The sequence below is a fragment of the Hypanus sabinus genome, chromosome 29, assembly GCF_030144855.1.
Source record: "Hypanus sabinus isolate sHypSab1 chromosome 29, sHypSab1.hap1, whole genome shotgun sequence".
In the NCBI taxonomy this organism is placed as follows: domain Eukaryota; kingdom Metazoa; phylum Chordata; class Chondrichthyes; order Myliobatiformes; family Dasyatidae; genus Hypanus; species Hypanus sabinus.
This window is the reverse complement of record NC_082734.1, coordinates 31,132,469-31,159,933: the sequence shown is the minus strand read 5'-3', so window position 1 is coordinate 31,159,933 and position 27,465 is coordinate 31,132,469. Positions and strand designations below refer to the sequence as shown.

General features: G+C 42.3%; 1 protein-coding gene across 3 annotated transcripts; it reads left to right on the top strand.

The window, feature by feature from the left end:
• Nucleotides 1-27,465, top strand: LOC132383212 (casein kinase I). 3 transcript variants are annotated; one of them, XM_059954103.1, is made up of 8 exons: nt 1-169; nt 4,707-4,935; nt 6,332-6,502; nt 8,239-8,387; nt 11,530-11,722; nt 16,130-16,269; nt 19,906-19,954; nt 23,310-27,465. In XM_059954103.1, the coding sequence occupies exons 1-7, from the start codon at nt 71-73 to the stop codon at nt 19,915-19,917; spliced, it is 993 nt and encodes a 330-aa protein (XP_059810086.1). In that variant the 5' UTR covers nt 1-70; the 3' UTR covers nt 19,918-19,954; nt 23,310-27,465. The 3 variants fall into 3 exon arrangements, with proteins under 3 accessions (XP_059810086.1, XP_059810084.1, XP_059810085.1); XM_059954101.1 differs by having other exon boundaries at nt 19,901-19,954; XM_059954102.1 differs by having other exon boundaries at nt 19,901-19,954; nt 20,091-27,465.

Here is a 27,465-nt window from a genome sequence, read left to right as displayed (position 1 = left end):
TGTGATTTTGTTGTCTGCAGTCGGAATTCCTTCAATTAAATGGTGTGGTGCAGAAGGAGATTATAATGTGATGGTCATGGAGCTGCTCGGTCCCAGTCTCGAGGATCTGTTCAATTTCTGTTCGCGCAAGTTCAGCCTAAAGACTGTGCTTCTCCTTGCAGACCAGATGGTATGAATTTTCACTCTTAATCTGAGCAGAGCTGCAGAAGAATGGGGTGGGTTTGTATATATTGTGATGGAACTACTGGAGCATGAATTGGCTGAATTAAAATTCATTGCTGTGTGTTCTAACTTTGGCTAAACCTTCTTGTTGGGCCTCCCCCAACAGTATGTTTCTCAAATCTTGTATTTGTATGGCATCTTTTTTTCAAGCTATACTTTCTAAATTTCAGTCACTTGTTAATGGGGAATGTGGTATTTATTATTTTCATAGTTGACCAGATTTTATTGTCCCAATATCTCTCTTCTCCCCCCCCCCCCACCTTTCTGTATATGATGGTCAAAAATGGAGATATCTGGGTTATTCCACTCGTAAGCTCTTGGTCTGCCAATCCATTGAGTTCCCTTTCTTGTGTTATAGAGATAATTTCAAAATACGGTGTGGGTTCCTGCTTCCATCTTTTCAGGCAGTGTCAAGAGTCTCATTACCCTTTGTATACTAAAGCTTCATTTCCCTTTGAATTCTTCCACAAAATAACAAAAATCTGCATCACCTCCTCTTCCAAGGGAAATTGGTGCTCTCTGTTCAGCTTGCATAAATTTGTAAACCAGTGAAATCAGTCTTTGTTGCAAAGAAAGCAGCTTGAAGCCCCTTTGGTCTCTCCAATCTCCAGGACCTCTAATGCTATCAATCACTGCTGTAGTGTAGTGAGCAGATTTGACATTAACACTGTCTTTGTTTAAACAGTTCCATCGTAACTCTTCTACATGGAGCTTCTTTTGAAAACAAAGCCATCATTAGCTAGCTGCCCAATGTTTTGTAATTGTGTTATTTATTCCTAGGTTCTTGAATTAACTTGCATTTCTTAAAAATTCTCTCACTATCCAATTGGCCAGGAGGTGAATCCAGACCCAACCCACCAGTGTGGTTTGAGTCCTAACTGCCTCAGTTGAGTCCGGATAATAAATGGTGGCATTGTCACTGACATCGATATCCAGTGAACGAATAACTTTTCAAGACACTCTGCCCACTTTGGTATCATGAGCAAGCTCTTTGATTGTGAACCTGACTTTAAGTACGCATTAATGGGTTCCACAAGAAACCTAAGCCAAGTGTTGAAAAGCTTCAGTCACTAAATCTTGCGTCATATTATTCTTTCTCCCTCTCTTTTGATCTGTCTAACATGTAAGTCATTGTGAAACACTTACCAGGAATATAAACTTCATTTAAGTGTACCACCTGCTTCAATTTTAGCTCAAGCATTCATCCTTTCAGTCATGCCCAGCCTTGCCTTGACAAATAAGCACAGGCTTATTTGAATAAACTGAATTGTGATTCATGCTGCTTTCAGCCTTTTTTAAACAGCCTGTAGGTAGATGAGGAACTCGTCCCCTGATCAGCAGCTTAATGCTGTGGATTTGCTCATAACCTCAGATAGACACTGTAGCAACCCTTTAATGTCTTGTTCCCTCCGATAGTACAACACCCTCAGATAGGTGTCCTAGCCACAGTTTAATGTCTTGCTCTTTCTTTTAGAGTGTAGAAACACCCTCTTTCTACACTAGTGTGCCACACTTTAATATTGTAGTTTCTCACTTTTACACTGATCTTTCCCTCCTTGCTTCACCCCCTCCCACTCCAACTTGATCTGCCTCTTCGGCATCCTTTTCTCACCCATGCACTGACCTAATCTCACCCTCGATTTCTTTTCCCTCATCTCCACGATTATCAGCTAACGCCTTTGGTTACTTGGCTCCTAAGGATTCCATGCACGTCTTTCTCCTGGACGCTGTTCCAGCTTGTGTTAAATTCTGTTGGTTTGTGATGGTTTAGTCTGATACTGTTCTCCTGAAGCACCACAGGAGTAATTGAACATTGCTAAACAAATGCAAAATGTTATTATTTGCTGATGCAAGAGGTGCATCAAATGGTCAAACATATAACTGCCTTGTTCACCCAGCTGGCTCATTCAAGCTACGGTAATTGATTGTGGGTAAACAAATATAAATAGCGTTCTTGAGCAGCAAAGCAAGCAGTTACTAATTAAATTCATCAGTAGGAAAGTTTAATAGAACAGTGCAGCATGAATACAGTCCCTTCGGCCCATTGAGTTCATGCCAGCTTTGCTGCCCACCCCACTAGTCCCAATTTGGAAGGTCAGGTTTCAGTTCCTGCCACTGTCCGCAAGGAATTTGTGCATTCTGTCATTGACTGACCAAGTGGGTTTCCACTGGGTGCTCCAGTTTCCTCCCACATTCCAAAAGATGTCCGGGTTAGGGTTAGTAAGTTGCAGGCAGTCCCCAACACAGTAATAAACTTTGTTGGTCGTTTCACTGTATGTTTTGTCGTACATGTGACAAATGAACTTGACCTGAACCTTAATTTCCTGAGCTTAGCCCAGATCCTTCAGAGCCCCGCCTCTACTTGTAATAATCCAAATGCTTCTTAAATGATACAGGTGTACCTGCTACAACCCCTTACTCCGGCACTGCGATCCATATATTTGCATGAATAAAGTTACCCTTTTAAATCTTTTCTCTGTCATCCTAAACCTATGCTCCCTAGTTTTGGCTCCTCTGCCCTGTTGAAAAGACCAATACTATCCACCTTAACTATGCACCTCAAATTTTATTTAGAGATACAGCATGAACAGACCCTTCTGATCCAATGAGCAGCACCGCCCAACCACCCACCTGCGTAATCCTAGCCTAATCACAGGACCATTTACACGGATCAATTAACCTACTAACTGGTCCGTCTTTGGAATGTGGGATGAAATCGGAGCACTCAGAGGAAACGTGTTCATGGGAAGGACGTACAAACATTAAAGTTCAAAGTACATTTATTATCAATGTATGTATAGTGTATGCAACCTTGACATTGGTCATCTTGCAGGCAGCTGCAAAACAAAGAGACATAATAGAACCCATTTTTTAAAAATCCACAGAACAAAGACTGAAACACCCAATGTGTTGGGGGAGAAAAGGACAACTTGTGCAAACAATAAAAAAGTAAGCAAATAACACACAGAACATGAGTCCACAGCCACAGAGCCAGTTCAGTGTTAAGGACAGTGAAGCTCCCGTCCAGCAGCCCGATGGCTCCAGGGCCAACAACTGCTCCTGAATCTGGCAACCAGGCGTGATGGTAGTGGTGATAAGAGAGGGAGACCGGTCAACCACTGTCAGATGGCGCTGAACACGTTGCGAAAAACGAACAATTTTAATCTTGCTCGACACTTTAATCAGTGTAGGGTAATGGAGCTGACCATGGGTTTCGACTTCTGCGGTAGGGCACTGGCGCAGCATGCACCCCCAGTGATGGCCACATTCTTGAGAGTGTAGTATGTCACATCCTCCAGAAGATCACAAAAACGCAATGTCATTTACTTGGCTCAAAAGTGCTACCTTAGAAGGGAAATTGCAGGCTGCGATTGATCGCCGTTCAGAAGACGTGCATCTGGAAGAAGAGTAAGATTATTGAGCTATTGGTCACGTGGCATCCTACACCAATACTTGAAGAGGGCACCACAATTGAACTCTGAACTCCAGTGTCCCAAGCTGTAAGATCGTTGTGTGAATTACTACACTACTGTGGTGACATCTTAAATATTTCTATAAGATTGCCCCTGATTCTCTACATTTCAAGGAATAAAGAGTTAGCCCAGTCAACTTCTCCCAATAGTCCTTATACTCAGGCCTTGTAATCCCAGCAGTGCCCTTCTAACTCTTCTTTGCACTCTTAACAGTTTAACCACGTTGATCCTACATCAGCACAATTATCACTTTGCTTTAAGATAGGTTCTTGTACCTAAAGTGTTGAATTTAAAGATGACTTTGGTTTTCTCTTCTCTTGGTGTACTCGGCACTTTCCAGCTCTCATTGACCCAGCAGAGATGACACTGTGGCCTCAGGCCTAGTCCTCGCTACATCCGAGGACTAGGCCTTCTCCATCCGCTGCTACTCACATCCAGTAAATCAGCAAATGGAGCCAGATTAACAGTGTTCGCGGCGCTCTTGCGAACACAAGTAAAGCTACTCACTATTTGACTGTGAGCCTCCTTCAACTCGGCCAGCAGCATGTTGCACAGCTGCTTCATTACCTCCGCCAGTGAGCAGCTTACTGATGGTGTAGACCTGAGGTACTTGTGAGTGCTTAACGCATTGCAGGCTCTTGTAATCATTAGACTTGTATTTAAGTATAACGATAGCACCTTTCGTTGACCCAATAGAAGCCTCCGTAACCAGTCGTGCTGCTATCATGCTGGAAGGATTCAACCTTCCCCCGTAACTCAGGTCCTGAAAACATGCAGAATGGCTTAATAGAAATTTTAAAACAAAGTCATTACAGATGGCAGTCTGGAAGAGAATGTTGAAAATACTCAAAACTCTAAAATGTTAATGGAAAAGGAAATTGGTAAATAGGCTGTTAGTAAATTCAGCAGTCATCTGTGATGACTCCCTTTTTGAAAGAGCATCTGTCAAGTGTTACAAGCCAGATCTGTTGTCTGTCTCATGATTCCCTGTTCTTCACTCTCCACTCTCAGATCAGTCGAATTGAGTACATTCATTCCAAGAACTTCATCCACCGTGATGTTAAGCCAGACAACTTCCTCATGGGCTTGGGCAAAAAGGGGAACCTGGTTTATATCATCGACTTTGGCCTGGCCAAAAAATATCGCGATGCACGGACTCACCAGCATATCCCTTATCGGGAAAACAAAAACCTGACGGGCACAGCTCGGTACGCCTCCATCAACACCCATCTGGGCATTGGTGAGTAAGTGGCAACTCTATGCATCCTAGTAGCTGCACGGAAAGTGGGGTTGCAGTTTCTGGCAATAACTTTGAGCAAAAATCAAACCTCTGGAGGATTTCCAAACCAGTAGGTTAAGTATCCCAGACACATGAGATTCTGCAGATGCTGGAATCCCAGAGTAACACATACACAAAATGCTGAAGGAACTCAGCAGATCAGGCAGCATCTGTGGAATTGAATAAAGAGCAAGTATCTCGGGCTTCATCAGGACTTGGTCGAGTAGGTGGCACAATAGTGTGGTGGTTAGTGTAATGCTTTACAGCGCCAGCAACCTGGGTTCAATTCCCACCACTATTTACAAGGAGTTAGTACGTTCTCCCCATGACTGCATGAGTTTCCTTAGGGTGCTCTGGTTTCCTCCCATTCCAAAGACACAAGAGTTAGTAGGTTAATTGGTCACATGGATGTAATTGGGCAGCTCAGGTTCATTGGGCCAGAAAGGGAGTGGGGCTGAAATCGTCATGTTGGATTGAAACCCTACACCGTTCCTCCAGCAGTTTGTTTTGCTCTGTCTTACAGCATTCTTTTGTGTCAGCATTGGGCAAAGGTTGTAGTAGGGAATTGCATCTCCAATGATTGGGGGAGGGAGCTTGTATGAGAAGGAAAGATGGGCACAGAGGGGAAGGAATCCATGATCACTTATGGCAAAGAGCGGGCCACCTTAACATGACCCACATTCAGTGGCCACTTTATTAGGTACACCTTCCAACCCAGTGTCTTCTCCAGAAGTCCATCCAGTTCAAGGTTCAACATGTTGTGCATTCAGAGACGCTCTTCCGCACACCACTGTTGTAACACGTGGCTGTTTAAGTTACTGTCACCTTCCTGTCAGCTTGCCGGTCTGGCCATTCTCCTCTGCCCTCTCGTTAACAAGGCATTTTTGCTCACAGAACTGCCGCTCACTGGATGTTCTTTTTTGTTCTTTCACCATTCTTCATAAACTCTAGAGATTTGTGTATGAAAATCCGAGTGGTTTCTGAGATGATCAACTCACCCTGTTTGACACCAACAATCATTCCATGGTCACATCTGTTTCTCATCCTGATGTTTGGTCTGAACAACAACAGAACCTCTTGACCATGTCTGCATGCTTTTGTGCACTGAGTTGCAGCCACATGATTGGCTGATCAGATATTTGCATCAACACGCAGGTGTATAGGTGTACCTAATAAAGTGGCCATTGAGTTCACTGTTGCACTAAAGTTTTGTGCAGTAATGTTTGAGAAAATTAAGAGATACTTGGGAGAAGCATTTGGGTTAGTGAATTTAGAGAATCCCTTAATGCCATTGCTAGTAACTCTCTCAAGTAAATCTTAGCTCCTGACTTTTTAAATGAAAAAAAAATCTCCACAGAACAAAGTCGCCGTGATGACCTGGAGTCACTGGGTTACGTCCTGATGTATTTTAACTTGGGCTCGTTGCCATGGCAGGGACTGAAAGCAGCGACAAAACGGCAGAAGTACGAGCGCATCAGTGAGAAAAAGATGTCAACTCCAATCGAAGTTTTGTGCAAGAGCTATCCGTGTGAGTGCCCCCCTTTTCCTAGTATTTTAGACTGGATTTTATTTCATGCTGCTTTAAAATTGTTTTGGCCCCTCTCCTGAGTAGAGGACTGTTTGTCAATCTCACTGGACCGTGTGGAGTCCATTTGTTTGCTGTGCCTTTGAACTTAAACCCAGTTGCCACTTCTCACAACCATAAGACCATAAGTTTTATAGACTAAACGGAAGCTAAAATGCTGACACTTTCTCCCTCCTTTTCATTCTGTTCTCATTTTGGTTATTTTTATTATTGTCACTTGTACTGAGGTATGTCTTGTATGTCATCTATACATATCTATTTTATTACAGTGCGATGATGTAGTACAAGGGAAACCAATAATCAAGTGCAGACAGTATTACAGAGAAAGTGTTGTGTATGCGCACATGCTATTACACTCAATACATGTTTAGGACTAGATTCCGTTGACTTTCTGTAAATTGCCACAATATCATGTAAAATTCATATACTTGTTTGAAATTATAGAGGCACATTAAACGGTGAATTCAAGTGTCTTGAATCAGTACTCTGTCCTGTACTCCCAAGTCAGTGGCTTGTGTCACAGTTTGAGTGACCTGCCATATTATTGGCTTGCTATTACCCCAGTTCCAGTTTTCGTATATCCTGCTGCACTCTTTAACACTCTATAAATTTTAGCAGATTTTGCCAGGCCAGCAGCTTGCTCAACTAGGCATTTTGTGACACATTTAATGTAGCATCAGTGAACACAAAGGTGGCCAAGTATTCTGATATGGCAGACAAAAACTTGTTTTCTATTACAAATTTCTTAAGATCATTAATCGGTAGAGCTGAGCTGTGGTTCATTGAACTAAATCCTTTTGTATGTGTACCATATTTTATACAGATGATTCCTTTTTTTTGCATGTCTGCATGCAATCCCATTACTTTGAGAGTTCTGGTAAAATCTGCACTGGTTTTGCCCATCCTGATGCATTGGCCTGCTTTCAATTTAACATAAATGTCCTTTGGATCACGGATATTTCGTCCTGTTTTAATTTTTCCATCAGTGTTTTCTCCATCAGCTATCACTGAGTTGGTGCACACTGCATCTGAAAAAGATTGAGTTCCTTCCTTGCTATGTTTAAACATGCCTTGGTTTCCCTTGGTGATGCCAGGCTTCACTTCCCAGTAAACTGTGTCCCTAGTTCCTGCAGATGAACTTGCCTCGTGCATGTTGACCTGTGGATCTGCATCTGGTGAAATACTTTGGGAAACATTTTCATCAACTTTTCCTTTTCCCCTGTGATGAGAATATGTTGATGAAAATCAGCAGCATTATTCGATCTGTTACAGATTTTATAAAGGCTCTCCTTTTGTTTTCTTTGCATTCTTGCATTTTATTTCCTCTTTAAACCTGCTTCCTTTTGCTTCCACCTCAACTAACCCAAATTCAGCGTAATCGAACCACATCCTGCTGCTCAGTTTCCCTGGATCTCAACCAGGGGAATTTAGTTTTCACTCTTGTAAAGCAACTTGCTTTTATTTGCAGTTGAAATAAATGATTGTATGGCAGCGAGTGAGGTAGTGAGGAACTTCAAAGCTCTGACTCAAGTCTGCAGGCATCAGGTTTTCTCCAGACATAAGTAATGCAGCTTGTGACATCTGCCACTGACCATTGGTCAACCCAGTGTTTCTTGGCTAATCAGTCTTGTTTCGTTATTTCTATGATTCTAATTTTTTTTTTTCCGTCTTCCTCTTAGCTGAGTTTTCTACCTACCTGAACTTCTGTCGCTCCTTGCGTTTTGATGACAAGCCTGATTATTCGTACCTGCGCCAGCTTTTCAGGAATCTTTTCCACCGACAGGGCTTCTCATACGACTACGTCTTTGATTGGAACATGCTGAAGTTTGTAAGTGCTGGGAATGTTCTCTGAATGTTAGATGTAAAAGAGCAGTTTAATACACTTTTAAGAGTTGTATGATATTGCAACTTTTCCCCCCAAATATTTTACATGCACGTGGATTTGCTAGTGTTATAGGAAGAGGCAGGTCACTGTGTATTGTTATTCCCTGGAGCACAAGAGAATGAGGGTGTGACCTCATAGAAGTTTATAAAGTCATGAGGACCATGGATAAGGTGGACAGTCTTTTTCCCCAGGCTTTGGGAGTCAGGAGCTAGAGTGCACAGGTACAGGATAAGAGGGGAGAGATTTAAGAGACCCGAGGGGTAACCTTGACACAGAGGGTAGTGAGTACCTGGAATGAGCTGCCACAGGAAGTGGGTGAGTGGGCACAATTGCAACATTTAAGAGGCATTTGGCTAGGTATGTGGAGGGGAGGGGCTTGGAGGGATATGGGATGAATGTGGGCAACTGGGACTAGCAGGGAGTATGCTGTGGTCAGTATGTTCCAGTTGGGCCAAAGAGCTTTTCTCTGTGCTGTACTAGTAAAGACTTGCTTATGATTGACCAATGTTCTCTGGAGCCGAGGAATGTGAGAGGGTAATCTCAGTGAACCACCCATGGTACTGAGAGGGACTGAACAGGAAATCCTAAACAAGGGTGCATGGCCTCCAGAATAAGGAAATATGAGAAATCCTATTCCTTACAGGCATTGCAGACCCATGAATGCTCTGCTGCCAAGAATACTGAAGGCAAAGATGGATAGATGGATAGATTTTTGGATGCCGTACTAAAATCAAGTGGTGGTGCCTGGTTTGAGTTTAATGGTTGCACATTTAAAGGATCTAGTGGTTTTTAGATATCTGGTGCTTGCTGCAATAATGATGAAGTTGCCTCAGTATACTTGTAACCTCAAGTTATGAAGTGTAGGACTCATCCTGGTGGTCCACTACAGGTGTGCTGTCTGTATCATCATTTTACCAAGGGGAAAGAAACATTAGACAGAAGTCAAGGCTAGTTTTCTCAGTGTTTTGAGCAATATTTATCCATTAGCCAATGTGGGCTATTTTTATTTGATTGTAGAGAACGGTTATACAGTGAAACTGATCTGCGTCAGTTCGTGGTACAGCAGTGTGTTTCACGTCCTGAGCTCGTGAAGAAGCACCATATCAATAAAATGAAGGTTTTACAATCTTTTTTACACTATAATGGAAGTTCACTTAAGTGTATATATATTTATTGTGGTTAGGACTGCCTTGATAATTAAATATCTTGAGGCCATCTGCTGAGATCCAAAAAGAGCTGAGTCTGAAGAATGAAATTGGATTTCCTCTGTCATATTTGTTAAGATCAGTTGTGATAACTAAAGGAATGAACATCCAAAGTGGTTTCTTCTTCTTAAGCCCATCACCACTAACTATGGCAGAGGCTGCCGACAGCAGCTCGTCAGAGTCCCCTGTCCTGGGCTTTAACTTGTCCCCAGGTGTAACCCATCTTCAAAGATCCTTCCTCTCCTAGGGAAAGATCTAGGGTTGATGTTTCTGTAGCTCTGGGTTTTTACAGAATGGGGTTGCTAGACCCATGCTCAGCCCTCCTCATGCAGCCGGCTTGGGACTGTCCATGGCAGAGTTGAAGTGGTATCTAGAAGAAGATTATTTGTTTTGAATGCAACCTTTCTAATCATCTTAATTTGCTGTTTGATTTAGGTAAAAATTAATTGTTGGAAACTCGGGCAACAGCAGTCTGTTGGAAGGACTGAGCAGAGGGGAGAGATTGTAGACATTTCACCCCGTAATGTTAATTAGTTTCCCTCCCACAGATGAGTACTTCCAGCAGATTGTTTGTTGCTAAAGATTCCATATTCCATATCCTTGAGTCTCCACTTTTGGAGATTTGCTGATCAGTCAGTGTCATGGAATCTTTGTCCTTATTGTAATTTTGTTCTTGTTGCAAAGTCCACCTCCCACTATGATCGGGAAGCCAGGATTGCCAAATCCACTAGTGTTATGAAGATATAACAAGTAAATAAGGGAGAATAGCAAGTCCTTCCTTTCCCCTCCTTTCTTTCAGTTTAGATAAAGGGTCTGAGCGCAGCTTGCCAACTCTCCATTTTCCTCCATCTCCACGGCACATGGGAGTAGGTGTAATACGCAGGGAGATTTGAGAGCCATTTGAGGATGGGATAAGGGAAGCAGGAATAAGTGGCTATGTTCTTCGTGGATCTCATGGGGATTAGAGCTTGGTCCGCAGCTAATTAATGTAATATCTCTAAATTCTGGGGAATGAGAGCCGTGAGTGCTGGGAAAGTGGCTCCAATGGGACAGCTTAACATGGATAAATGAGTGATTGTCCCTTTTTAGTTCTGAAAGTAAAGGAGTATCTTAAACAGACTGAGGAAATGAAGTGGCCCCATCACCTAAACCAACTGTTCAGATGCAGCACACATTTAGAGAAATGGTGTTTCATTCAAGAAACAACACAGACAAAATGCTGGTGGAACACAGCAGGCCAGGCCGCATCTATAGGGAGAAGCGCTGTCGAAGTTTCGAGCCGAGACCCTTCAGCTGTTTGAGGGTAAAGATGTCTCACTGCTAGAGTCCAGAGCCTTGCTGAGAACCCACCTGGAGTTCTGTCTGCAATTTAGAATTCCTTTTATCGGCGGTGGGGGGGGGGTTGGTGCTTGTGTGGAAGGAGTAGAAGAATTGATGGATGTGGAGAGATCAGGCTCATTGTCACTGAAATTTTGAAGAATAATAGGAGTTGTCATCAAAGCTGATGCAGTTCTTCCAGCAATATTATGTTTGGAGGACATTGCAAATGGCTGGAGAGTCCAGAGCCAGAGGTCACAACTATGGATATGGGAAATGATATTGAGAACTAAAACCAGGAGAAATCTCTTCACCCAGAGAGCGGTGAAGCTGTGGGTATCTCTACCACAAAGAGGGAGAAACTGAATCATTTCAAGGAGGAAGTGGATGTTTATTAATGTTAACTGATGACGGGATATTCACGAGGTGGGAGCAGAATGGAAATGGATGGTCAGCCATGATGAAGATTGAGAACTGACCATCCTGCTCCCATTTTCTCTTTCACCCACTCGGTAAATGGCATTTTCATGCAAGAAGTACCAACGGCCTTTTTCTTTTTCCAGGGCGCAGGTCGTACCCCAGAGGAAAGTGAGCGTGAGCGCAGAGAGCACGAGCGGGAAGAGCGCGTGGTGCAGACGCGCAGCTCGGCAACACGAGCTCTCCCACCCGGAACGGGAGCCGGTGCAGTTGGCAACCGGTTACGAAATGGACAAGACACAGTCCTCCCTACACAGGCCACTCGTGCCCAGCAGTCTGGTAGGTATCTTGCCCCACGTGGTAGAGTAAAGTTGCAGCTCTTTATTCTTGGGTTTGGCTATCGCTTCATTTGTCTCTGAGCACGCTCAAGCTCCATATCCAGTCATGGGTGCGTGGTCAAGTCTTAGCCCTTCAACCCAGTTCTGCCATTTGTATGGTCCTTGATCTGATTCTCTGCACATAATTTCTTTCATGTATCCCTTTAATGTTCTTATTCATTAATAAAGACATTAGCCATTAATCCAGTATCTGTAGCTGTTTCTGGAAAAGCTCCAAACTTCTCCCACCAGGTGGAGATGTCTCCTAACCTTGCTGGTTCAAGTCTTGGCTCTGATTTTCGGTTTTATGAAATGTCCTACTGTGGTCAGTGTATGAGCAGATTGCTTGTAGAAATCTAAAGGGAGCTAGCTGTAATGTGAAAGGTAAGAGCTTTGTGGGTCTGGCTGGAAAGTGCAAGAAGGAGCTAGCTAGATTTTGCTTGCCTGTTTAACATGATGTTCTGCAGATGCTGGAAATTCAGAGTCACGTGCACACAAAATTCAGAGTCAATCCAGAGTTTGTAATGTGTTACACTGCTTTAACTTGATAGCTACATTCCTAAGAAACTTCAAGCTATATAAAGGTGTGTTAAAGCAAAGCAGGCTGCATTGCTTTCGAGGTGAAATTTCTAATCACTCTGTTACGAACGTCACCTACATAATGCATGTGTGCTGTGTAATCCATCGATGGCATTGTAGCCAAAGTGTGCAATACAGCAGAACTATATTGTACTGCAGGCTGACTCTTTGGTGCAGTATTGAATGGTCCTCCTGATCCACCAAGAGGAAGCAGGCTCTTTATCCAATTCAAAAATCAGTGCCACTCTTCCATATTAAAACCAATCCTTATTACCAAAAGTGAATTGCAAAAACAAACTTTTGCTATTTAAATCCTAGCTTCATCAGCAGGTAATAGTATATCACTCAAGTTGAGTTGTTCTCCAAGGGGTTAATCCCTTAATGAAGAGCGGCTGTGCGTGACTTTGTTGAACAAGGGGAGGCTGATGCACAGCCGGCATCAGATCCTTGACAGATCAGGGTCAGGAATGCGAGGCGACTGTGCGCACTTCACTGTGTCGTCATCTTTCGCCAGCTCCACGGCTCTGGTTGTGGTTGGATCGCTCTTTGTCTGGAACCTCACCCTTGACCTCACTGCCAGGGTGACCCTGCCAGGAGTTCCAGGCAGCTTTAGTCTCGGGATCTCATGAACTCACAGGCCTCTATACCACAACAAGGTGATGATCCTCAGAGAAGTTTGCCTGTACTCCACTAGTGACAACATTGCATCCACACTCTGTGGCTGCTCTAGTGTCTCAAGACAATCTGAAACGTAACTTCTAGCTGACAAACATGACCAAAAATATCTTGCCCTCGTTCTGCAGTGTATATAAAATACTTGTGTGCTTTGGGTACCCGCCATCACTGGAAGCTTGCCAACAGTAAACATGTACAAATTTTTACGATTTCTTCTGGAGTACATTTGGTTGATTTAATTTTTTTTCTCTCTCCTCAGTAGAAGCAGATGTAGCTTCTGACCTCTGAAGGCTTGGCTTGGCTTGGATTTTGGTTCTCCTCTCAATCTCTGGTTCCTCCTTTTGTTCTGAGCTTGCATGAACGAATCTGATCAGCATTACGCTGGTCTTTCCCCTTCCTTTCCAGTCCTGGTCAGGGGTCTTGACCTGAAATGTCCACTGCTTATTCCCCCTCCACAAATGCTGCCTGGCCTGCTGAGTTCCTCCAGCATTTTATGTGTGTTGTGTGGCAATACTCTTCAAAGTTCAAAGTAAATTAATTATCAAAGTGCGTATATGTAACCAAATACTACCCTGAGATTCATTTTCTTGCAGGTATGCACAGTAGAACAAAGAAATACCTAACCCTAACCCTAATGCGAAGAGAAGCTGGACAAATAGAAAAAAAGCTCTGCTGTAGCTTCCATCCATTCTCTATCAGGTCACTTGGTGAAAGCTTTATCCTTCACTAATCCATTTGCCCTGATTGTTCTCCCTTTCCTATAACCTAATTACCCAAAATGCTTCTGTGTTCCAGCTTTCACCCATCGTCCTTTTTCTTGATGACAATTGTGTCCTACTTCAAGCACTGGGAATGTTAGGAAAATAAAGCCCATCCGGTCTGCCCCACCATTCAGTTAAAGCAGGTTTATTTTGCCTCTTAACCCAATTCTCCTGCTTTCTCCCTCATCTCTGTTCTAAAGTGACGTCCCTCAATTCTGAGGCTGTGCCCTCTGGTCCTAAATTCCCCCACCATAAGGAAACATCCTGTTCACATGCACTTTATCTAGGCTTTTCAATACTCACTATGTTTCAATGCGATTTCCCCCCCCCCCCCCCCCCCCCCATTCTTCTAAACTCCAGCGAGTGCAGGGCCAGAGCCATCAAATGCTCCTCATACATCAACCCTTTCACTCCTGGGATTATCCTTGTTAACATCCCCTGGATCCTCTGCAATGCCAGCACGTCCTTCCTTGGATACAAGGTCCAGAACCAAGGTGTCAGAGGATGTGATGCTGAGGATTTTTACCTGTGGTGGAAAGCTAATTGATGGCATTGTCACTCAGTCAATAGAAGGAGGTTAGACTCTCCCTCTTGTCTCGCTTTCCCCCTGCTCCTCCTCACATTAGCCATTTTCTCTCTATTCTCAGTCCTGATGCGTGGTCTAGACCCAAAACATCAACCGTTGCTTTCATCCCCCTGACTACAGTACCTCAATTGTTTCTTGCTCCTTGCCTGGTTGTTATCGAGGTCTGGCTCCTTCGCTGATAACATTGCACAGTTGTCAGCAAATACTCCTGCTCTGATCTGACCTCCTGGTAGAAGCAAGGTTATCACTGAAGCAGTTGGGCATTGGTCGTTGACCTGAGCAACTCCTGCAATAATATCATGGGGCTCACTATCTTGCCTTTGTCAGTGTGAATGGAGGTTTGTTTTTTCCTCCTCATGTCATTGATTTCAGTTTTAGTGAGTGCCTTACTGCTACACTTGTAGAGCAACATGGCAAGGTACCAGGGCCTTTGATTCAACTGAGAGACTGTCTCAGCTAGTCCCATTTGGCTGATTTTGACCCCTCCCTCTAAACCTTTCCTATCCATCTACCTGTCTAAATTTCTTTTAGTTGTTACTGTACCTGGCTCAACCGTTTTCTTCAGCAGCTTGTTGCACATAGAGCCTCCACAACTATTTTCACATTTTACTGTCTCATTTCCTAAATTTAAAATATATCGAAGTAGGAGTTTTGATCTCAAGTAAAACATAGTGCATCGTGTTAACTCAAAAGAAAAACTCTAAAACATGTCAACAGTATACAAAAAATTAAAAAAAACAAATTGTGAAGCTGAAGAAGTATTCACTCTCTTTGTAATTACTACTCTGACTTTCCTCAGATGCAACACTGTACTTCACCTCACCAACTCACCCAGATATATTGACGTAGAAAATTGAAGGATCACATTTTCAACAAATTCATAAGAATAAATTATCTGCGTCTTTCTGACTCTTGTCCAAAAGTATGGTTTTCAAAAGCATTTTCAACAAACAAAAATGAAGACAAAAGAGCATTCAAGGTAGTCAAGGAAATGATAATAGAGAAACACATCCGGGGAAGGGTACAAGGGTAAAGGCAGCGAATATACCTCGGAGCTCAGTGAAGTCCGTCGCACAGGATTGGGGGGAAACTGTAGAAAGTTGCAAACTCAGTCAGCTGGGAAGGAGCCACCCTACCATCAGAGACACCTTCAAAACAACATGCCCTCTTCTCATTGCTACTACCATCAGTACAGGTGCCTGTAGACACACACTCAGGAGCTGCTGCTGCTTCACCATCAGATTTCTGAATAGACAATGAATCCATGAACACTACTTCTGGTTTTTCTAATTTGTTTGGCTAGGTGTGTATGTATAAATGTAACTTAGAGTTATTATATGTTGCTGCTGCAAAAACAAATTTCACATCATATTTCACATGTACTTTAGAGGCGTTGTGTACGTGCGATGTGCTAGCTCAGCAGAATGCAGCTTCGAGGAGCTGAGGGCACAGTAAACCTTTGTTAAATAGATCAGACCGTGCTTCTAGAGAGTTCACGCCTTTAGTATTTCTAAGATCTGTAAGCCTTCCAAGGCATGTGTGATAATCGATAATCCCATTAATATTAAATCAATTAAACCTTTGGCATTTCTAAGGTTTGTAAGGTTTCCAAGGCATATACGTAATTGTGAAATGGTTTTATAGAGATTATAACTTGTGCCCATGAACCAGCAATCGCAGCCAAGACCTCCACCCCCCCATCTGCTTATTATCAGCGTAAAGGTATGTGGAGTATGCATCTTAACAAAAAGCCCTCTTATCGTTGCAGCAAATACCTCACCAAGGCCCATATCCCGAGCCGAACGAGAGCGCAAGGTTAGCATGAGGCTGCATAGAGGTGCTCCAGCCAACGTTTCGTCCTCAGACCTTACAGCACGGCAGGATGTGTCACGCATTTCGGTATCACAGGTATGCACTTCGCTTCCCACACGAGCTCACAGTTTCGGCGTACGTCTGGTTTCACCGACTAGGTGCTGAAGCCAGGTGGAGGAGACTGGCTCCCTCTCTCATTCTCTGAACTTTACCACCCACCTGGTTCATTGTGAGATTGAAGATTACATGGGAGCTTGGCAACTTGACACTGCAGTGAAGTGGTTTTATTTTGTTGGGTTACTAGTCAGAATACCACAGTGGCATTCTGACTCCTTGATCAGTTTGTAAGTGAATTTATTCAGCTGCTTTAATGACCATGAATGGTTGAGTGATCTAATGCCGTAGGTGCTCCCCTTTCTATGAGAAACTAGTTGGCATTCTGTCTGTCTCTGGATTCATGCCAGTGTCCCTTTGAATTAGCTTCTGCCTTTAGCATTTAAACATAGAACATTACAGTCCTTCAGGCCAAAACCTACCCTTTAACCTACTCTAAAATTAATCTAACCCTTCCCTCTCCACTTTCCGATCGTTCAGGTGCCTAAGAGTATCTTAAAAGCCCTAATGTATCTGCCTCCACTGCCCCAACAAAGTGATCCAGGCACTCAAGATTCAAGATGGTTTACCAAAAAAAAGTTTGTGAGCCCTTTGCACTTCCTGATTTTCTGCAATAATTACTTATAAAATGTGGTTTAATCCTATCTAAGTCATAATAATAGACAAGTACAATCTAAACTAACATACAAACAATTGTACTTCTTATTAATACTGAGTACACCATTTAAATGATCCTATTCTAGGTTCAGTAAAGCATGTGAACCTCTGGGGTAATGCCTTCTGCAAAAGTGGTTTTGAATCAGGTGTTCCAATCAATGAGATAATTGGAGGCGTGGGTTTTTGAAGTGCCCTCCCTATTTTAAAAATAAAGACACACAAAGTCAGGTTACTGACAGAGCCTGCTCTTCTCAAGAAAGATCTGTTTAAGTGAGCCATGCCTCGTTCAAAACAGCTTTCAGAGAACTTTAGAAGAAGAATTGTAGAGATGCGTGAAGCTGGAAAAGGCTGCAAAAGGATTTCCAGAGACCTGAGTGTTCATCAGAGCACAGTAAGAGAAATTATCTACAAATGGAGGAAATTCAGTACTGTTGCTACTCTCACAAAGAGTGGGCATCCTGCAAAGATCACAGCAAGAGCACAATGTGCAATGCTGAAGGAAGTGAAAAAGAACCCAAGGGTAACAGCAAAAGACCTGCACAAATCTCTAGAATTTGCTGAAGTCTCTGCTCATGTGTCCACTATAAGAAAAACATTGAACAAGAATGGTGTTCATGGAAGGATACCATGGAGGAATCCACCACTCTCCAAAAAAATATTGCTGCATGTTTTACGTTTGCAAAAGACCACCTGGATGTTCCACAATGCTTCTGGGACTATGTTCTGTGGACAGATGAGACAAAAATTGAACTTTTTGGCAGAAATGCAGACTGTTATGTTTGGGGGTGGGGTGGGGGAGCACTGCACAGCAACACCAAAACCTCATCCCAACTGTGAAGTATGGTGGAAGGAGCATCATGGTTTGGGGCTGCTTTGCTGCCTCAGGGCCTGGACAGTTTGTAATTGTTGAGGAAACAATGAATTCAAAATTCTATCAAGGCAATTTACAGGGTAGTGGTCTGTCATCTGAAACTTTAAGAGAACCTTAATCCAATTGAGATGCTGTTCATGCATAGTATCCCAGAAATATTGATGAACTAAAAGTTTTGTTTGGGGGAATGGTCTAAAATTCCTTCTCACCATTGTGCAAGTCTTATCAGTAGCTACAGGAAACATTTGGTAGAGATTATTGTTGCTAAAGGAGGTTCTACCAGTTATTAAATGCAAGGGTTCACATACCTCTTCTGTGAATGATTCAACAATTTGTTCAATAAAGGCATGAAAAGTACCATTGTTTGTGTGTTACTAGTTTAGGCAGATTGTTTGTCTATTGTGACTTAGATGAAGATCAGACCACATTTTATGAGTGATTAATGCAGAAAATCAGGTAATTGCAAAGGGTTCACAATTTTTTTTTACAGTGGTCTGTGTGTGTTAGTGTTAAACCATGTAAGGGCACATCTTCAGAGTGTTTGAACTGTCCCACTATCCATTGTAGAGCCAATAATATAACTACTGAGCTTTTGGCCATCTGAGTCACCAGTAGAAAGCTAAATGCGAGGTTCTGCAGATGTTAGAAAGCCACTAACACATACAAGTTGTTGGAGGAACTCAGCAGGTCTGGCAAAGGAATAAGAGTTCTCTCCATAGATGCTGCCTGATCTGCTGAGTTTCCTCCCAACATTTTGTGTGTAAAACTTGTTCATGAACAGGGTTTTCTCTTTAATCCTCTGATTTTTGTTAATGCAGTATTCCCTTTGTCAGGGAGAGCAGAGAAAAGGTAAACATTTGATAGAGTAGATAACATGTCAAGCGCGAATTCCTCAAAACATTAAACACCCAGCCTGCCAGTCTCACAACTCTCCGAGAGCCTCTGGTGGCGATGGGTAATATTGCAGCAAAGGAGGGAACAGGCTTCATAATACAAAGATTGTTGTTCATGCAGGAAAGGCCTTTGGTTCCTCTTTACTGCTTCCTCCTCACCAAAATATGCATTATTTCTTTGGCACCAACCCTTCAGTCATCACCCAGACTCTGTCTAGTATTTCTATCCTGTCAAGGGTGTTCAGCTACTGCCTGTCCATTGTCAAGAACAGGTCCTCCACAGCATAATTCATTAGGCAGTAATTAGGGGTATTTACCCAGCTTTTGTTCTCTCTTTTCCTCTGCTTATTGATCACTACATCGTCTTTTAGTGTTTGACTTCTAGCAGAGCTCAGTCTTGAGCTCTCTGGAGGCTGAGTATCACAAGCTTTAGGGTGGAGAACAGAATTCTTTGAATGTTGGCAAAGTTTCACATACATTGGTGAAAGTTGCAATGACTTAGCAAACTAGAACCCAGACTAGTTCTAATACAAGCCCACAAGAGAGTGCCCTTGAATGTACACTAGCCTGTTCGTGAAGTCTAGTAGACTTGTATGTGTCCAGGACAAAGAAGAGGGCAGGAATAATTATTGTGGACATTACCCAGACTGCAAAACTACCTTTTCCTAAAGCTCCCTGCTGGAATTGCTGTAGGACTATTAAAACAAAATCTGGTCAATTAGTCTGGTCAGTCATTCTGGTAACCACATACCCCCCTCTCTATTACCCCAGTCACTGCAGTGCACTGTAGATACTTTTTATAAAGCTGCTTACAGTGTAAATACATGCTGGTGTTTATGTACTTATGCAAATTTTATTCCATACCCATGCCTAAATTACTAATTTTAATTTTCATATAATTCTTTATTCTTTATCATTGTTGAATGTTGTTTTTTGTTGTGTATCACACCAGCACACCATAGCAAATTCTGAATACATGTATATGGTGAATGAAGTTGATCATTGTGTTGTCAAGTGTTTATTGTTTTACCTTGCTGGGGCTGGTTGTGTTAAGAACAAAAGGAAGGGTTGGGCTCCCTGATCTAGTGTGATAATGTTAGCAGAATTAATATCACTTGTTTTGAATTAAATGGATGAGCTTTCTTGGTTTGTGATGGAACGATAGTGATGCTGACCATTATCTTTTTGGTAGACCAGCATGCCCTTTGAACATCTGGCAAAGTGACTAATATCCTTAGAGGAGCAGGTAAGTGGCTCTTGGAATGCATTCATCATTCCAACTTAACCCCCTCCAAACTTTGTAGTGCTTGTTTTAGCATTCCAGTGAATTTCTAAGCAAGTGTCTTTTTAATCTAAACTAAGCACTAGTGGTATGTTCACAGCTCGATGAACTGGGGTGGAAGAGGTTTCCGTTTGGCATAATCGCAGGTTAGTAGGTTTGTGGAGCTGTAGATGCTAGTTGCACAGTACATTACTAATTAAGACATACTGGGATGTTTATGTGTTACATACTGCCATTGCCAAGTTGTACACTTCAGGATTTTGGGGTGTCTTTGTGCAGATGTCTCTCCTTTGGCCTGTAACCATGTTCTGTATCTCTTTATTGCCCTTCATACGCTAACGAGTCCTTCTCTTTCTGTGGGGGGAGTGCACTGACACATTTCTTCCAATGTGGAGTAAACGATTTGTCAAACAGTAAACTATTAGCTTGATGTACCCCTGACTTCAGGTACAAGCTCTCCACTTGATGAGGTGACCTTAAGATTATTGGCTTTCGCCTCTGTTGAGTGTATGTTCCTCATTGCCATTGAACAGAATTAGTGACTGTTGCTTGCATTTGTACATTTGCTCTTTGGCTCAGCAGATGATGGTTGGTTAGCACTGGGAGGAGCTGAGTATGCTTTTTAAATTCTCAATCTCTAATCGCTCCAAAGGATGCATTGAACCTCTGACCTTTTATCCAAACACCTTGAAGAAAGAACAAATTTTGAAAATTTGCCAAAGGTATAATTTAATCCGTCAGTGATAACAGAAGGTCCGACACCCAGAGGGAAATGCATGTTGCACACTGGAGAGACTGTGTCGGGGAGCAAACACTCCTAAACCTTGCAATCTAGGGCTTCTGATAATAAAGCAGCAATGACTCCACTTTGCAAATTATTCACTGCAATGCTACCCACGCTGTCAAGTGTTTAACTTGATCCTTCTGGCTGCAGCATGCAATTTGCAATCTAGGACAGAAACCGGATATTAATCACAGCTGCTTCCTGAGGTGCAACTGCACTTGTGCAGCATAAGCACCACATTTTCCAAAAGTCCTGTGGGACTGGTGTGTGTGTAACTGTTCAGATCTGTACAGTGTACTTAAGTGCTACAAGCTGAGCTTGGTTCCATAATTTTTCCCACAAGTTTTTGTGGGATTTTCCCTCCATTTAGTGTAGATGGAAGTTATTGTGGTTAGTCAGTGGAACAGCAGAGACCAAGACCAAGATGGAGTTCAATCTGGAGAAGTGTGAGGTGGTACACTTTGGAAGGACAAACTCCAAGGCAGAGTACAAAGTAAATGGCAGGATACTTGGTAGTGTGGAGGAGCAGAGAGATCTGGGGGTACATGTCCACAGATCCCTGAAAGTTGCCTCACAGGTAGATAGGGTAGTTAAGAAAGCTTATGGGGTGTTAGCTTTCATAAGTTGAGGGATAGAGTTTAAGAGACGCAATGTAATGATGCAGCTCTATAAAACTCTAATTAGGCCACACTTGGAGTACTGTGTCCAGTTCTGGTCGCCTCACTATAGGAAGGATGTGGAAGCATTGGAAAGGGTACAAAGGAGATTTACCAGGATGCTGCCTGGTTTAGAGAGTATGGATTATGATCAGAGATTATGGGAGCTAGGGCTTTACTCTTTGGAGAGAAGGAGGATAAGAGGAGACATGATAGAGGTGTACAAGATATTAAGAGGAATAGACAGAGTAGACAGCCAGCACCTCTTCCCCAGGGCACCACTGCTCAGTACAAGAGGACATGGCTTTAAGGTAAGGGGAGGGAAGTTCAAGGGGGATATTAGAGGAAGGTTTTTCACTCCGAGAGTGGTTGGTGCGTGGAATGCACTGCCTGAGTCAGTGGTGGAGGCAGATACACCAGTGAAGTTTAAGAGACTACTAGACAGGTATATGGAGGAATTTAAGGAGGGGGGTTATATGGGAGGCAGGGTTTGAGGGTCGGCACAATATTGTGGGCCGAAGGGCCTGTAATGTGCTGTACTGTTCTATGTTCTAAGACGGGAGATCTTGGTGGCCACTTTATTAGGTACACATGTACACCTTAATGCAAGTATCTAATAAGCCAATCATGTGGCAGCAACTCAACACATAAAAACATGGTCAAGAGGTTCAGTTGTTGTTCAGACCAAATATCTCAATAGGGGTTGGGAGGAAGAAAGAGTGATCTAAGTGACTTTGACCATGGAATGATTGTTGGTGTCAGACAGGGTGGTTTGAGTATTGCAAACTGGGATTTTCATGCACAGCAGTCTCAGAGAATGGTGAGAGAAACAAAAAAAAGTCTGGTAAGTTTTCTGTGGGCAAAATTTCCTTGTTAATGAGAGAGGTCAGAGGAGAATGGCCAAACTGATTCAAGCTGACAGGAAGGTGACTAACTCGAAATGACCATGTTGCATCAGTGGTGTGCAGAAGAGCGTCTCAGAACGTAACACGTTGAACCTTGAAGTGGACGGGCTACAGCAGCAGAAGACCACGAATATATACACTCAGTGGCCAGTTTATTAGGTACAGGAGGTGGCTAATATAGTGGCCACTGAGTGTATGTTGGAGTTGTACATTCACTGTATGCAGTTGCCATTTCTATACTGATACTTGGCCAACAAGTGCAGTTCAAGGGTTCTCGGTTTGTGAACTAAAACATGGCTTTGTTGTGTTGCACCTTTGGGATTTTCCCCCCCCCCCCCCCTCTAGAGTGCAAGAGGCTGAGGAATGACCTTGCAGAGTCTAAACTCATGGGGGATAATATCCTTTCTCCCCAGAAAGGGGAAGTTTAACACTAGAGGACACGAGAGGGGAGCAGTTTAAAAGGGACCTACTTTGATACAATGGTTTTCTCAGGTGATGCTATGTCTTAGTTTGGAGAAAATCAGAAGTCGAACTTTTGATCCTCGATTTGATTTTGAGGAAAGGTGGGGTTCATTTGCCCGCTATAGCACTTTATTTCTTTTTATTATTGATATATTGTTTAGCTTTGTTAATCAGTTATTTGCTAATTTAATTCATTGTACATAATGACATATTGACTTAATGTATCTTTTTTTTGTTGATCTTCAATAATAATTAATAAAAAGATTTTAAAATGAAAATAAAAGGGACCTGAGGTTTTCATGCACGTTGCCAGAGAAAGTGGTAGAGGCAGGTACAATTGCAGCTTTAAACAGGTACGTGGACGGAGGTGGTGTAGAGGGTACGTGCCAAGTATAGACAAATGGCGCTGGCTCAGAGGACCAGATTGGTTAGCAGACACGTGTGGGGCCATAAAGCCGTGTTTCTGTGTAGTGGTGCTCTGTCCCTAATGATGATCTCCTTTTTCCTCCCAGGTTCCTTCGCTGACCTTTGCCAATAATAGGACAACTTTTCCAACACTGACCACTGCAAACAGATTTTCAGGGAGGATATTGGAACAAGGCTCTTGACCCAGTATTTTACTTGTGTGAGAATTGGGAATGCAGGACTTCAATTTCAGTTTGAACATACTTGCAATTATCTTGTCAATCACCTCAGATTTACTATATACAGTTTTATTTTCTCCCCCCCCCCCATTTGTTTGGAGTTTTCTTTATCCAGAAGAAAACCCCGGATTTCACCTTGACTGGCCCTTCCACCCCTGCAAAAGGAAGCTTGGCCTCCAGTCTACAAGTAGTCAAGGGCTTCGAGCTTGCCCCTCTTATAATGGTGGCCAGATACCATCGTCCTGCCTTCTCCATCTTTCTGCTGACGGTGTGATGGCTTCCCAAGACTTTATTAAAGATGAGAGGTGAGAGGAAGAGGAAAACACAGATTTGAAAAAAAAAATCTTTTGTAACCTACAGTAGTCCTGATTTCTGAAATGCCAAGAATGCTCATAATAGTTCTTAAAAGGAAAATGGGCATTCCTAGAGCAGCTGAATTTAAATGGGTGAACCTAGCACTCAATGCAATTGTTGGCTGCAATAGACTTCATTGTGTGGCATGATGTCAGTAAAATTTGGGTTTACCCCTACCCCTTTCATTTACAAGTTACATTTGTAGGTTCCTGTAAATAATGCATTTCTTTTAGGACCTCCTTTCCAGAAAGAACCTTCCCTCTGAATAATATTCACTCTGTCACTCCTTGTAAGTATTGAAACTTCGTTTTTTTTAATCTGTATCCAGGGTGATAAAACTTAATATTTTTAAAAGTATATATAAAATCAGTTGTGATTTTTTTTTAAGCAGCACTTGGTGCACAAAAGGGGAAAGAAAAATCTCTTACTCATCAAACACTCATTAAAATGGGTTTGTTAAATCAGAGCTGCTTGTCCTTTTCATGTCAACTATATCTTGTATTTGTGTGTTGCCAAGACCAGTGACTTGGGACTGCATTGGGCTAATTTCTGAAAAAGTATGGATTTATTTTTTTCATTCATTTTTTAAAGTGTTCTGTTGTCTTTCCTTCTAGAAAGGATCAGAGGTGTGAGGGACATGAGACCTACTAATCCAGATATAAAGCATCAGTGCCCTGTTCTTCCCCATGCCCCCTTAAGCCCCTCTTTTATTCCCCTCATTCATGATTTTAGAGGTTACAAAAGCTTTCTGTAGCAGTGTTTTAGAAAGAGAGCCAGCTGGGAGTTGATTTTTCTTCTCTCTTCAAGTGTCTTTTTGGCCCCACACATGTCTGCATTACTGTTGGGTGAATCTGACTATGACAGATTATCTGAAATACATATTCAAAACAAACTGGCGAGCCTTTTCTCTTATCCTGCCAGTCGTTCATAACTGTAGAGCTAGACACTCAACTGCCCAAGGGCACCACTAAGCAAAAAAAAAAACCTGCAAGGGCAAAGTCGCTTCACATCACTAAAAGTCATCTGGGAATCTATTGGTGGAGCTGTAAATGTAGCCTTGACTGCTTAAATCTCACTTGCCACTCCCATGTTTGTTGCCAACGTCACATAAATGGCTCACTCTTGGAACTTGTGCCTTTTTTGCCCCCCTCCCCCCAAAAGATAGTGGATGAGTCCTCCTTTTTTAAAATGGCTTTTCAGCTTTGACAGCCATTTCCTATGGACACTAACCGTTTGAAAGTGTGGCTGATGATCGTTTTTAAACAGTTGCCTGCACGGTACTAATAAGTAAATATAAAGACCAGTTTCAGCAGAAGGTGGAGTGCAGTGATGAGTGAGGAGAAGGAAACAAGGAAACCTGCCAAAATTCACAAAAGTAAGTTCTCTTTGATGCAGTTGAGGGTCTTTACTTACCTGATCTTATTCAAAGGAATGCATCATGCTTCTGTTTGGCAAGGTGAAATTTAGGGAAAAATGCAGTCATTTACTCCAGTTTTCCAGTCCAGGTATAAGTGTGTCAATAACCACTTTGTGCGTGCTTTCTTAGTGTTCTGTGAAATCCTTGTGAGTTTGGCAGCCAGAAGCCCAAAAGGCATTTTCTAATACTGTCTGATTCTGGCCACCAGCACCTCTCTGTCTGTAGATATGGACTGCCACCATTTTCTTGTGGAAGCCTTTGGCTAGCCCACGTTCCCCTCCCTTAATAACTTGTGTCAAAGCTCTGGGTTTATCTGCAGGCAAGCAAAGTTGAAAGTGGCAAACGTTGTGTGCTATCTGAACATGCTTGCTTGAAATCAAAAAGCGTCTATTGGGGTTGGGCAGATAATGGGAAAAAAAATGACCTCCTTTTGACCTATTTTTGCAGTAAAGTCCATCAAAACTTAGGGTCCTCTTTTATACCCAGCCACCTTTTAAAGCAATCTACACTAAGCAAAAAGAAAAATCAATACGATTGCATCTTTGTTTACAGGTTGGTGTGCTTTTTCATTTTTGTTTCTCCCATGTTCTGCAACCTCACCCAAGTTGCCCAACACCAAAGTTATTTGGCTTTTGCCAACCCAGGGTCTGAGGTGCGAATTTGACTGGTGGGGTACATCCACAAAAGGAGCTCAGGGAAAAGAAAAGATTAGACAAGTTTAGTTTGGAGGGGGCAAGTCCGATGCTTGCGATGTGAAAGCAAAAAAATATAGATTAGTCTCAAAATTCTCAACTGCTATCCTTGCCCCTACTGTTTGGCAGCCCGTTGCCTCCTCTTCTCAAATATATAATCAAAAGGCATTTTCTTCAGTCCTGTAAACTCTGTTAGGTTAACTCTTCATTGATGCTAACAGCCCCCTTAAATGATATGGTTTTGTATTTAATACACATTAAGTTATTTCCCTGTGTATTTTTTTAACATTGGTATTTCATGAATAACTTTTTTGAGATTTTTTTTGTATTTGTGTAAATAGTAAATTTTTGATTGTAAAGTGAAAACTGTTGCTTCTTAGTACTGATGTTGAACAGTGTAACATAGTTTTAATTTGTGCACAGAGTGCGGGTGGTTAGCTGGGAATTCTCCCTATATACGTTCACTTATTGGTGGACTATAACTAAATTCAGTCTCCAGTACATTCTGAATTTTTGTCCCTTCACTCTGAAGGAGCAGTGTTAAATCCAACCAGATTTCAGGGGATGTTCTCTCTGGTGGACTGGTTAATGAGTGTTTTTTTTTGTTTAAAGCTTTCTTACTGAATCTTGTATCCAAATTCAGATCTGACAAAGGTCAAACAACTCCAATCTGTCTTTGCCAAGATCTGCTACCACTAGACATTAACTGCTTCCCTCAGAAAAGCAGTTTTGTGCTCTGGTATCTTGAAGATTAAAATGGCATTGACACCTGGATCCAGTTTTTGCAAGGCAGCTTTCTTGCTGTTTGTGTTACTGACGATTAACACCAGGCATGGTGCCTGTATTGGTCCAAGTAAGAGGAGAGTAATGGCAAAACAAGTCCATGTTGTGTATGTATTTATTGCAAATTGTCTTCTGAATGTGTGTGTGTACGTGTCTGTACTTTGGCTATTGGCAAGACATTAAGAGAATTAATGAGTAGTGACTTCAAGACTTCTTGCTTGGTTCATTTACAATCACTCCCCAAACTTGAGCCCATTTGCAGCATGTGATTGTTCCTGCCTGATCTGACACAGCCTGACTAGTTAGGTGCCAAGCAAGACTAGAAATCCTGTTTGTAATTTGAAATGGAGCAATACACTTCATCAGTAATACAAAATGACTTAACTGTTTGAGGGGAGCATACCAGTTTTTAAACGCTGGGTATAATACAATATCTGCAATAAAGGAACTCATGTAAACGTCCTGTAACGTTGTTAGTTTGACAATTTGTGTTACTGGCAGTAATTTTCTTGGCTTCCCCATGGGGGTTGAGTCTACCCAGTCTTTGGGAAACACCAAAATGTAAACTTGGCTGAAATGTAGAATGGTTTGACGTACCCTCGCACCACCCGATGTTTTTTTTTAAAGAAAAGTGCTCTCTGGCCTACTGTCTCGATGTCTAATGTACAGTTCTCTATTCCTGATTACTATTTAACATTATTTACAATGCAATTTAATATGGTTGTCATTTGTGTACATTTTAAACCTTATAAATAAAAGGGAGAGGAGTTAAGCTCTT

Coding starts and splice junctions, on each gene's coding strand:
- LOC132383212 (XM_059954101.1), top strand. CDS start 71: ATGGTCATGGAGCTGCTCGGTCCCAGTCTCGAGGATCTGTTCAATTTC. Junction 4,936..6,331: donor CAACACCCATCTGGGCATTG/GTGAGTAAGTGG, acceptor AAATCTCCACAG/AACAAAGTCGCCGTGATGAC. Junction 8,388..11,529: donor ATTGGAACATGCTGAAGTTT/GTAAGTGCTGGG, acceptor TTCTTTTTCCAG/GGCGCAGGTCGTACCCCAGA.